At 39.0% G+C, this 13,385-nt stretch overlaps 1 protein-coding gene across 4 annotated transcripts in view; it reads right to left on the reverse strand.

Annotated features, from left to right (window-relative positions):
- BIVM (basic, immunoglobulin-like variable motif containing) overlaps positions 1-13,385 on the reverse strand; it is a 43,728-nt gene that overhangs the window by 11,906 nt on the left and 18,437 nt on the right. For all 4 annotated transcript variants that reach the window (XM_078453141.2, XM_078453134.1, XM_060636724.3 and 1 more), the window contains exons 4-6: positions 7,398-7,493; positions 6,070-6,174; positions 5,762-5,856 (exon numbers count right to left, since the gene is read on the reverse strand). In XM_078453141.2, the coding sequence (XP_078309267.1) occupies positions 5,762-5,856; positions 6,070-6,174; positions 7,398-7,493 (296 nt within the window). The remainder of the gene's footprint in view (positions 1-5,761; positions 5,857-6,069; positions 6,175-7,397; positions 7,494-13,385) is intronic.

A 13,385-nucleotide genomic window follows, 5' to 3' on the forward strand; every position in this document is an offset into this window, starting at 1 on the left:
AGGAAAGCAGGCCTAACAGTCCTTACAGGATAACTTAAACAAAAAGAGAATATACATTTCAAAGTATTTTCCAAGTGAACAGCAACCAGTGACAATGGTTTTCACTACTGAACAAATGAGACTACTCAGTCCACTGAGACAAATGAGAAAAGCCAATTTTAGAACTCTTTCTTCCACAAAGAGGGAGAACAGAAAGGTCTTCTGCTTGACACAGGTATCACCTCTGACTACAATCAGAAGTTCCAGGGCGGCATGAGCGAGGGCACAGGGCACCACATATGGACTCAAAGGGCTACTGAAGGCAGTCCTTGCGGTCAAGGAGCTGGACAGACACGTTAAAAAGATGAAACGTAAGGCTGCATATGCCAAATGGCCAACGACAAATGCAAATAATCAGTCCTATAGCAATTAAGAAGTGGCACCTTAAGTGGCAGGGAAAGCTTCAGCAATATAGCAGGGTTTGTGCAGGATAACTGATTGTTGAGAAGGAACACCAGAAAATTCCATGGTGGGAAGTGGATCAATTATCCTTCAGGAAATACACACAGAAAAAGAAATAGGGAGGCACCCGGGTGGCTCAGTCAGTTGAGCATCCAACTCTTGATTTCAGCTCAGGTCATGATCTCATGGTTTGTGAGATGAGTCCTGCGATGTTAGCATAGAGCCTGCTTAGGATTCTCTCTCTCTCTACCTTTCTCTCTCTCAAAATAAATAAATAAACTTTATTTTAAAAAAAGAAAAAGAGGGGTGCCTGGGTGGCTCAGTCAGTTAAGCGTCAATTCTTGATATTGGCTCAGGTCATGATACCACAGTTCATGGGATCGAGCCCCACAATGGGCTCTGCACTGACAGTGTGGAGCCTGCTTGGGATTCTCTCTCTCCCTCTCTCTCTGCCCCTCCCTTGCTTGCTCTCTCTCTCTCTCTCTCTCTCTCTCAAAATGAATAAATAAACATTAAAAAAATTTTAATAAAAAATTAAAAAAAAGAAAAAGAAATAGGAGTCGAGTATTGTGATAGGGAACATGAAAATAGAAATAAAACCGTGAAAACATATTATTAAAATTCATTTGAAGAAATGGCAGCAATCCTACTCCCCATGCCAAGAAAAGGGGGTTGGGTCAGGGGAATAGGTGAATAGGTAGTTTATAACACTCCTCAGTGAAAAAGACTTCATGTACATTGGAGGAAGTTTAAACATACGGGTAAAAATGTCTGTAGAGCCCAGTGCCACACAGCCTAGATCATTAGGGGGCTGGTTAATCTACACATTGAATCATTAAATTAAAAAGTCATAAAGGACCCAAGAAATAAAATAAATAAAATAAATAAGATACAAACCCTCAAAAATCTGCAAATAAGAGTTTCTAATAAAAGTATGGCATAAAATCTTAAAGCTGGACAGGACATTTGGACAAAAATTGCTTAAAATTCCAGAAGAGTGGTTCCTAAACCAACTGTCTCCGGGGCCCTATTAGTATTTTCTTACATTCCATTAATAAATAACGACATTTCTTAATTTGGGAATTTGATTAAATTTACATAACTGATGTTTCTGCTATACTCAGATTTTCTTTGATATCATATTCTTTCTGATATCACATTTCTTTCATATTATAATTCCTCTGAGTCTTCGTGATTCCCTTGATTTGCTTTAATTTTATTGACCTTTCTCTGCATAGAACCTGCCTCTCTATCTAGATGCTTGCTGATATTCATACAACAAAAATCCACAAACTTCTCTGATAAAATCCTCTTCTGATCCATAGGCAATAAGCAAGAAAAGAAATCCTGAGTCTCAGGCTGCTGTCTCCCGGGCCCCTCCTCATAATGCAGTCTTGGGACACCACCCTGAGAACTGTGTTATGGTATTTTTCCATTGTCTCAGACACATATGTGTGACATCCTCTCCATCAGTTCTTCCTTTATTTATAGAAAAGGTCTGCCAATTGCTGCTCTAGGTTAATGATTCACAGTGTGGACACATCCAAGTGGTTACACAAGACCTCTTGGGGCACAGAAACAAAATAGTAGAACATTTGCTTCTGTTTGTTGTCATACTTAGAAAAACTAAGCTCTACTAATATCTACTCTATGGATTGAGCATGCATGTCGCAAAAGGCCACATGTCACACACATGCAGTCCCCAGAGAAGAGTCAGAGTCCCACAGAAGAGGTGCTGGCTTACATCAGTAATTACTGCTTAATGAATAGAATCATTATTATACTTTGTAATAACGAGAAAATGACTGTTCAAATCTTTTGGGCCAGAAAACGATTCTACTTATTTTGTGAAAATAAACGTAAAGGTCTTAGGGCCAAATTATCCATTTTCTTTCACAAAAAGTCAAACGTCCCAAACCCACTCACTTATTTGATGACAATGACACTCCAGTAACACTGATGTCAATTACAGTCATCATGGCAGATGCTTTTTAAAAAAAAAAATATTTTTGGGGGGCGCCTTGGGCAGCTCAGTTGGTTAAGAATTCGACTCTTGATTTTGGCTCAGGTCACAGTCTCACAGTTGCATGAGTTTGAGCCCCACACCGGGCTCTGCGCACTGACCACGCGGAGCCTGCTTGGGATTCTCCCTCTCTCCCTCTCTCTCTGCCTTCCCTGCTCCTGCTTTCTCTGTCTCTCTCTAAATAAATAAATAAACTTAAAAAAAAATTTACTTATTTATTTTTACGGGAGAGAGAGAGAGAGAGAGAGAGAGAGAGAGTACTCAAGTGGGGGAGGGTAGAGAGAGAAGAGGACAGAGGATCCAAGCAGGCTCCTGCTGACAGCAGAGAGCCTGATGCAGACACAAAGCTCAAACTTGTGAACCCTGAGATCATTGACCTGAGCTGAAGTTGGATGCTTAATCGACTGAGCCACCCAGGTGCCCCTGACAGATACTTTTCTTAAAAAGAAAAAAATGTAACAATCTAAAAATGAAACAAAACCCTGTGCTAAGGAGAAATAGAGCATTTGGGAGAAAAAATGTTCAGTAACATTTCTATTGGTATATAATTTTGTTGGTGAAAATGAGGTATGTTAATTATAAAAAATACTAGCCATATAATAGCTCTAAAATGTGCAAGGACCGTTAAAAGCAGCCAACACTAGGACCCACGGAGCAAGTGGTTAGGTTTGAGATCTGCAACCAGGAGACCTGATCTGACACCTAAAAATATCACTCACTAGCCGTGTAACCCTGTTCAGTTTATTGAACTTTCTCTACATCTCAGTTTCCTCATCAGTAAAGGGGGGAATGATACATCTGTGCAGGACTGATATGGAATTAAAGCAAATAAATCAGTACAGTGCCTAGCACAACTAAATTCCCACTAAAAGATGGTTTTACTACTATAAAGTCAGTGCTTAAAAACTAAGAAATAATAATATATAGTAAAATGTATCAAAAATGCCCTTAATTTAAATGAAATTACCCTCAAAAGTTTACACCATATGGGCAAGGTGACAGTGGTCAATGTGATATACCATATGATCATGGCCATGATAAACATCTTGTTTTACAGGCTGATATTATAAGCTATCAACACCATAAACTAAAGTACAGACCTGGCAAGGATAAAATCTAGAACCAACATAATTAATATTATTTTCCTTTAACTTGAAGAGATAAGGTATAAGGTGTCTCTTTCCTAGAACAAAAAATATATACATTCTTAGGAAATGTATCATCTGGCTAACAAGGAGAAATTACTAAATATTAGTAAAAAGTACATTAGGGAACACCAGAGTTACCAAAGATGTTCCTTACTTGTCAGTGCTGATGTGGCTCAGTCAGTTAAGCATCTGACTTTGGCTCAGGTCTTGATCTCATGGTGCATGAGTTCGAGCCCCACATTGGGCTCTCTGCTATCAGGACAGAGCCTGCCTTGGATCCTCTGTCCTGTTCTCTCTGCCCCTTCCCAGCTCGTGCTCTCTCTGTCTCTGTCTCTCAAAAATAAACATTTTTTTTCAAGTTCAAAATTAAGCCAATAATCTAAATGATATGGAAAACTCTCTATATATCCATAACCAGTACTACTTCTGGTTAAACAGTGCTTGGTTTAATTACTATATGCATATCGATGAATAAATCTGGTTTTAAAGAACAGATGTTGATCAGAATACACAAATTAATCACAGAAATATGATAATATCCATGGTATATTATTGTCTAAAGAATTCTGAGTTTAGGACTGTTTCATACAACATACATAAATGTGAAAATAAACACAAATATATAAAATACAAAGTTCTTAAACTGATACATCATTTTATCTTCCCTGTGATACATATACCCTACATCACCCTGCCAATGACATTACAAAAACACTGGTTAAAATATTGAAAAGATCGTTAAAATACGTAACTGATGCACTTCCAGAGATTAAAAAAGAGATAAAAATAGATCTTAAGAAGGCTTTTGTCCTGAGAGTTTCTGCTAAGCCCCATAAAATTTAACGTACTTCAATGGCTGCAGGAAGGATGCAGGAAGTAAGCCTGGGGTTGCCCAGGATGGAGAGGGAAGGAAACCAGAATATGTCACCCAAAATATGCCTCTTTGACATAAAAATTATTTTGAGCTGAAGGCAATTAAGAAGCCATAAATGCAGGAAAAGCTCTCTCAACCCGCCCCCTCCCAACCTAAAGGATGTAAATTTTTCTTTTACTGGAGACAGACTCTTAGCCCAGAGATGGCACCAGAGGAACCTGCAAGCAAATCTTACTCCATTAGTGCCTTCCCAAAAATGTAACCCTCCCACAGTCTGCTGTCCTGGGACACTGAAAACGGCTTCCCTTTGTCCTGTCACTTCTTTACAAAGGTAATTGTTCTTTGTTGCAGAGGGTAAGTAAGCTGTCCTAAGCCACCACGCTGAGTTACTTTTCAGTGAGGTTTCTCCCACCTCAAGTTGTGCTGTAAACATTCATAAACTGGCTTTCTCTTGTTAATCTGTCAAATATAACTAGCATATAACTAAACAATCCTTAAAATCAATTACTCTTGGGGCACCTGGGTGGCTCAGTCGGTTAAGCGTCCGACTTCAGCTCAGGTCACGATCTCGCGGTCCATGAGTTCGAGCCCTGCGTCAGGCTCTGGGCTGATGGCTCAGAGCCTGGAGCCTGCTTCTGATTCTGTGTCTCCCTCTCTCTCTGCCCCTCCCCCGTTCATGCTCTGTCTCCCTCTGTCTCAAAAATAAATAAAACGTTAAAAAAAAAAAATCAATTACTCTCTGTGATAGCCAAGACTATTCTATCATGGAACTTTGTCACTTTCAAAGTCTGTTGTCCTGTTATTAGATGTTATTATGTAGGCCTAACATCAAATATTCTACAATCTTGGCATTCCTTTTTAGGAAGAGGAGCTACAAATTCCATGGTTCTTCCTGAAAGAGTTTTATCAGCATGCGTACGCACGCGCGCGCACACACACACACACACACACACACACACACACACCCCCCACAGGCCCAAATAATACAAATAATGTGTTGAAACAGTGTTTAGGACATGTTTCAAAACTCTAAAAGTTCTACATGCAAACAGGAGGACAATTAAAAATATTCACCGGTGTATGGGAAAGCACCCTACAGATCTCTATTACAATTTCCCCCTTGGATAAAGACATATAAGAGTAAAGACCGTGTTCAGGGTTTACAGAACACCCCATTAATCAAATCAGCCAATCTTTGTGACGGATACTAAAGTGTGTGTGTGTGTGTGTGTGTGTGTGTGTGTGTGTGTAAAAATCTTCCATGTGTTTACCTACCAGTTTCTCCGGCTGTTTTATTCTTCCCATGAGGCTTATATAGAACGTACGAGCATCCTTTTACGTGAAAGTGGTCATTAATTTGTCTAAACCATCTGCAAATGACAAGAAAATGTGCTCAAGCAATATTTCCATAGCACAGATAACATCAATGCCATTCCAGAGAAATTCGGGCAGCACCCAAGTTTGGCATATCCACTAGCAGTTGGGGCCCAGCAGCTGGAAACCTGGTCTACAATCCACTGCTATAGCACTGCTATTTTACAGAACTAGAAATAAGGTATTGTCTGTAAGTGAGGACTTCATACCTCATAAGTGTTGTATTTCCAGTGAAAGGGCCGAACCTAATATCTTCAAATGGAGGTTGAAAGCCCAAAATATGTAAAGCTTCTTCTTGGGTAACAGGTGGCAGACTAGAAAAGAAACATTGCCTTTCATTTTGCAGTTCCAATCGCATGCAAATGATAACCTGTCTCAACATTCATATGTCCATCTGATTTGGTTTTTGTTTTGTTGTTGTTATTATTCTTTTGTTTTCTTCTTTTTTTTTTTTTTTAATTTACACCTGAGTTAGCACAGAGTGCAACAATGATTTCAGGAGTAGGTTCCAGGGATTCGTCCCTATGTGTAACACCCAGTGCTCATCCCAACAACTGTCTTGCATCTGATTTGTAAACAATTTTACTAATACAGGTGACCTTTGAACAACGTGGGTTTGAACTGAGCACTTACACACAGATTTTTTCTTTATAAATTCAGTGCAGAACTATAAATGTATTTTCTCTTTCTTAATGAATTTCTTAGTAACATTTTTGTTCTCTAGCTTACTTTATTGTAAAAATACAGCATATAATATGTACAAAATACTACATACAAAATATGTGTTCATCTACTGTTTACTTTATTGGTAAGGTTTCTGGTCAACGGTAGACTGTTAGTAGTTAAGTTTTGGGGGAGTCAAAAATAATATGTGGATTTTAGACTGCCCTAACCCCTGCATTGTTTAAGGGTCAACCGTATTTTTAATGTTTATTTTGTCACAATAATGCATACTTACTTTTTTTAAATTTTTTTTTACCGTTTATTCATTTTTGAGAGACAGAGAGAGACAGAGTATGAGCGGGAAGGGGCAGAGAGAGGGAGACACATCTGAAACAGGCTCCAGGCTCTGAGCTGACAGCACAGAGCCTGACGTGGGGCTCAAACTCAAAAACTGCGAGATCCTGACCTGAGCCGAAGTCGGACGTTCAACCGACTGAACCACCCAGGCGCCCCAATAATGCATACTTATTATTTTCAGCTAAAGGCTTATAAAAAATAGCAATTTTCTTCTCGATTTATGAAAAATCTATTTTTAAAAATGTCCAATTATAAGAGCGCCTGGGTAGCTCAGTTGGTTGAGTGTCTGGCTCAGGTCATGATCTCAGGGTCATGGGATCAAGCCCTGTGTGGTGCCTGCTTAAGATTCTCTCTCTCTCTCTCTCTCTCTCTCTCTCTCTGCCCCTCACCCCACTCTAAAAATAATAAAAATAAAAGAAATAAAATATTTAAAAAGAAATCTTCAATGACAGAAAAAGCAATACAAAGTAACTTTGGAATTTGGAGTTTAGGGATACCACTAAATTAACATACTTACTTTCCAGCTCCTATTGTGCTGTACAAGAAATTCCAACAAGAAATTAATGAGGAGATGCCACAAGAAGTCTTATATTGCGGTCGGCTTATGCAGTACCTGAGAAAACAAAACGTTGCTTTCTTCACTTGAATGAATACAAAATATGCATACAGAAATATAACACTCATGGCAACTAAATGTGTTAACATAATGAAAACTTCTCTCATTAAAGCCAAGGTAAAATCTTTACTCCCTTAAGATATTTTTGTATTTATTAAACATACCAGAAATGCATGCACAGCAACAATAAACCATCCAGTTTAATACAGTTAGCTAAGTTTAACCACTAATTAAAGTAGATGTTCTCCAAACCAATGGAGAAAAATAATGATATATAAATGCAGATACCAACTACTAAAATTTCAGCATAAGTTACTAGTTGAGCTGCATACAGGATTATTTGCAACTTCAAAAATACTGGAGAAATGAAACAAAGCATTGTCCCCATGTATCAACTTTTCAGAGATTTTTCAACTCAGACTACAAAACATCCATTTATCACCCACTGTGTCCAACTAAAACCAGCAGCTCCATTGTCACAGAGAATTTTTTCTTTTTAGAATTTTATTTTTTAATTTTATTTATTTATTTATTTATTTATTTATTTATTTATTTGAGAAAGAGAGAGCACGAGCTGGGGAGAGGCACAGAGAGACAAAGGCAGAGGATCAGAAGCAGACTCCACACTGACAGCAGAGAGCAGATGCGGGGCTTAAACTCACGAGCCGTGAGATCATGACCTGACCCAAAGTCCAAAGCTTAACCAACTAAGCCAGCCAGGCACCTCGTATCACAGACAATTTTAAAATGTAGCACAAAATCCTTCCATAGCACAATTTAATTGCACTGACTAATCCAGACAATTTTCCAAACAGTCATGTGTCAAGAGAAGTGACTACAGCTAACATGAACAGAGAAGAAAAGAAGGAGACTATTCAATTTAAAAAAAAAAAAAGAAAGAAAGAAATAGTGGGGCGCCTGGTGGCTCAGTCAACTAAGCGTTTGACTTCAGCTCAGGTCATGGTCTCACAGCTTGTGGGTTTGAGCCCTGCATCAAGCTCTGTGTTGAGAGTTTAGAGCCTGGAGCCTGCTTCAGATTCTGTGTCTCCCTCTCTCTCTCTCTCTCCCTCGCCCTCCCCGGTCATGCTCTGTCTCTGTGTCTCTCAAAAATAAATAAGCATTAAAAAAATTTAAAAAAAAATAGTATTGGGTTTCAAATTATTTCTCTAACTGCTTTTTTTTTTTTAAGTAATCTCTATACCCTTGAAGCTCAAACCCACAACCCTGAGATCAAGAGTCACAGGTTCTACTGACTAAGCCAGCCAAGCGCCTCTCCCAACTGCTTTCTAATGAAGGTGCTAATAGTAGACAAAACAAAAAGGAGAAACAAGATTTGTCATCACTAAACACAGTTTTAGTATTACCTTACAATTAATTACAAAAAGAGGGGTGCCTGGGTGGCTCAGTTGTTTAAGCATCTGACTCTTGATTTCGGCTCAGGTCATGATCTCACGGTTGTGAGACTGCGCTCCTCCTTGGGCTCTGAGCTGAGTGAGGGGCCTGCCTGGGACTCTCTCCCTCTCTCTCTGCCCCTCCCCATGCTTGTGCATATGCTCAAGGGCGCATATGCTCTCTTTCTCTCTGTCTCGAAATAAATAAAAATATTTAAAAAATTAATTACAAAAAGAAAAATTGCAGGTGTATGTTTATTTGTATATGTGCATATAATATGCATAATGCACATACATAAGTCAACAATGACCCTTGTATCTACAGGCTTAAGATACAAAAGATGATTATGGTTACTAAACTATATGGTTATTATATAGCCACATAATACAGGGATTGTTATGGATTGAACTGCACCCACCTAAAAAAGATACACTGAAGTCCATGGGGCGCCTGGGTGGCTTAGGCAGTTAAGCATCCAACTTTTGATTTTGGCTCAGGTCATTATCTCATGGTTTGTGAGACTGAGCCCCACATTGGGCTCTGCACTGACAGCATGGAGCCTGCTTGGGATTCTCTCTCTCCCTTTCTCTCTGCCCCTCACCCACTTGCAAGCACGTGTTCTGTCTCTTCTCTCTCTCTCTCTCTCTCTCTCTCTCTCTGAAAATAAATAAATAGGGGCACCTGGGTGGCTTAGTTGGTTGAGCATCCGACTTCGGCTCAGGTCATGATCTCACAGCCCATGGGTTCGAGCCCCGCATTGGGCTCTGTGCTGACAGCTCAGAGCCTGGATCCTGCTTTGGATTCCGTGTCTCCCTCCCACTCTGCCCACCCCCCTCCCCCCACCACTCATACTCTGTCTCTATCTCAAAAATAAATAAACATTAACAAGTTTAAAAATAAATAAATAAATAAATAAACTTTTTTTTTTTTAATTAAAAAAAGATACGTTGAAGACCTAACCACAGGTACCTATGAATACAATCTAATTTGGAAATAAGGTCTTCACTGATAAAATCAAGTTAAGATGAAGTCATACTTGAGTAAGGGTGGGCTCTTAATCCAAGATGGCTGGTGTCCTTATAAAAAAGAAAAAAGGGACATGCAGAGAGGAGAGTGCCGTGTGAAGACCCAAACACATGAAGGGAAAACTCAGAGACAGAAGTGTCGCAGCAGCAAGCCTAGGAATGCCACGGACCGCCAAGGCACCAGAAGCTAGGATGAAGCTAGGATGAAGCAGAGTCTAGCCCTCAGATTTCAGAGGGAATGTGGCCCTCCCAACAGCTTGGGCTCTGACTCCCGACCTCCAGAACTATGAGCCAGTTCCTGTTGATTTAATCCAGCCAGTTTATGGCACTTTGTTATGGTAGCTCTAGGAAACTCATATGCTAATCATCATCCAGGAAACACTACAAACTGCTTTACATCCACAAAAGCAAAAAACCCTGAACACATTATGAATGGTTTTGTTTATAGCTATTTGCAAGGCTGTTTAAAAAAGGACTCCTACCCACAGAAATGACCCTGACTTGAGAAAGTGTTGGCGTTACAGGGCTCTCATATTTCAAACTCAGAAGCTAACTTCCATAAGAGCTCATGTATTCATAGCTACCACCTACATTCTGTTCTGCAACTAAATTTCCAACAAATGGACTTAGCAGTCACCATGACTTGTTTCCTGATGCTTTTCCATTCCTTATTTTTTCTCACCAGGTATCTTGGGTGGTTGACATTCCTTGTTGAGTGGCTAAGAGCTCATGGCCATTGCAGTCACTCAATTCTTGCATGACTGGGAGTCTGTTGCTTCCATACTTGAATGACAACATAAATAGGACACTTGGGTGACTTTTTCTCTCCTGAGGAACATGATTCCACTGTAGCCTGAGAGCTAGTACTGCCATGATGTGAAGACCGAGGCCAAAGGGGTAATTTCCCTTTGTACTGGTTTTGCACTGTATACCCATGACTCCTTATGCTTGAACTCCAGTAACTCCACCAGAACATGCCTTGGTGCTGATCAATCTGTATCGGTTTTCCTTTCCTGGGACACAATTTACAGTTTTATATCTGCAGACTCTAGCTTTTCCTTCTTTTGGGAACGTTCCTTCCGATTGTGTCTTTCAATATTTTTTTTTTTCTATTTGTTCTGATCTCTTTCTCTGGAATACCAGTTAGTGATATTTGGAGCTTCTGTTACCCATATCTATCTGTTGTTGTTGTTGCTGTTTTTAACAATTTTATTTTTAAGTAATCTCTACAGCCAATGTGAGGCTCAAACTCATAACCCCAAGATCAAGATTCATATGCTCTACCTATTGAGCCAGTCAGGAGCCCCAATATTTATCTGTCCTTTAATCATTTTTATATCTTTGTTCTTTTCCATTTGGGTTTTGTGCAATTTCCTCACACTGACTCACCATTGACTTAATTATGTTTTTCACTGGGTTGGGGTTTTTTTTTTCCTGCTTCTAATGTGGTTTTCACCTGTGCAATGACTTTGTCCTCCACTTCTTTCTGTGGGCCTGTCAATTATTTCCCCTTCTGTAGTCATATAATCTCTTCTTTGACTTCATTTTGAAAAACTGTATGAATTATAACTTTTTTGATATAAAGGGCTTATTGTCAATTTTAACTTTATTTCCTTGAATAACTCTTCCAAAGATGTATATGCTTTCCACAGTTGCCTGGTTTTATTTGCAATTTTTATACACATATATCAAGTTGCTTCCTCTGTCTTTCCTCATCCTTGAATAGAGCCGATTATCACTGAAGAGTTGTTTGCTGTCTTCAACATCCCATCGTCAAATTTGTCAAGTCTGCCCCTCATTTTTGTTTTGTTTTTTTTTTTATAATTTTGGTAAAGAAACATAACATAAAATATACCATCTTAACCAGTTTTTAAGGGTACAGTTGAGTCATGTTAACTATATTCAGTGTTGTGAAAGAGATCTCTAGAATGTCTCCATATTGCAAGACTGAAACTCTACACCCACTGGACAACACCTTTTTCCCCCCTCCCCCCAGCCTGTGACAAACACCATTCTACTTTCTGCTTTTATAAGTTTGACTACTTTATACTTCATATAAATGGAATCATACAGTATTTCTCTTTTTGTCACTGGTGACCACCATTCTACATTCTTTCTCTTTCATTTTGACAACTCTTAAGTACCTCTTTGTAAAATGGAATCACACATTATTAGTCTTTTTGTGTCTGGCTTATTTCACCTAGCATAATGTCCTCAAAGTTCATCCACGTTGTACCGTGTGTCAGAATTCCTTCTATTTTAAGGCTAAATTAATATTCCATTGTGTATATATACCACATTTTCTTTATTCCTTCAACTATCAATGGACACTTGGGCTGTTTCCCCTTCCCAGCTATTGTGAATAACGCTGCAATGAACACAGTATGCAAATATCTCTTCAAGATCCTGCTTTCAATTCTTTTAGATATATACCCAGAAGTGGGATTACGGGATCATATGGTATCTTAGTCAGCTCAGGCTGCTATAACAAATTATGACAGACCTAGTGGCTTCAACAACAAACAATTATTTATTTCCCATAGTTCTAGAGGCTAAGAAGTCCAAAACTGAGGTGCCAACGAATCTAATGTCTGGGGAGAAACTGCATATGGCTATCCTCTCATTGTGTCCTCACACGATGGAGCAGACAGAGGAGGAAGCAATCTCCCACTTCCTGTCCTTTACAAGGCACGAATCCCATTCATGGGGGCTCCCCCTTCATGACCCAATCACCTCCCAAAGGCCCCATCTCTTAATACCATCACATTAGGGGTTAGGATTCCAATATATGAATTGGGGGGAGACACAAACATTCAGCCACAACACACATTCTATTTTTAACTTTTCAAGAAACTTCCACACTATTTTCCATAGGGGCTGTACTATTTTAGATTTTTATATTCCTACCGACAGCACACAAAAGTTTTGATTTCTCCACATTCTTGCCAACAACTATTATTTTCTGGCTTTTTTCATAGTGGCCATCCTACTGGGTATGAGGAAATACCATATTGCAATTTTGATTTGCCATTTCTCTGACAATTAATAGTGTTGAGCATCTTTTTGTATGCTTGCTGGCCATTTGCATATTCTTTGGAGAAATGTCTGTTCAAGTCCTTTGCCCATTTTTTAATTGGGTTCTTTGGTACTTTTGTTGTTGAATTGTAGGAGTCCTTTACATATTCTGGATATTAACCCCTTATCAGATGTATGATCTGCAAAATATTTTCTCCCACTCTGTAGGATGCCTTTTCACTTTGTTGATGGTTTTCTTTGATGCACAGAAGTTTTAAGGCTTGATATGATTCTATTTGTCTATTTTTTCTTTTGTTACCTGTGCTTTTGGTGTCATATCTCAGATATCGTTGTCAAATTCAATGTCATGAAATTTCCCCCTAAGTTTTCTTCTAGTTTCATAGTTTTAGGTCTTTACATTTATGTCTTTAATCTATTTTGAGTTAATTTTTGATAA

Source organism: Panthera onca, chromosome A1 (assembly GCF_046562875.1).
Source record: "Panthera onca isolate mPanOnc1 chromosome A1, mPanOnc1 haplotype 2, whole genome shotgun sequence".
Lineage (NCBI taxonomy): Eukaryota > Metazoa > Chordata > Mammalia > Carnivora > Felidae > Panthera > Panthera onca.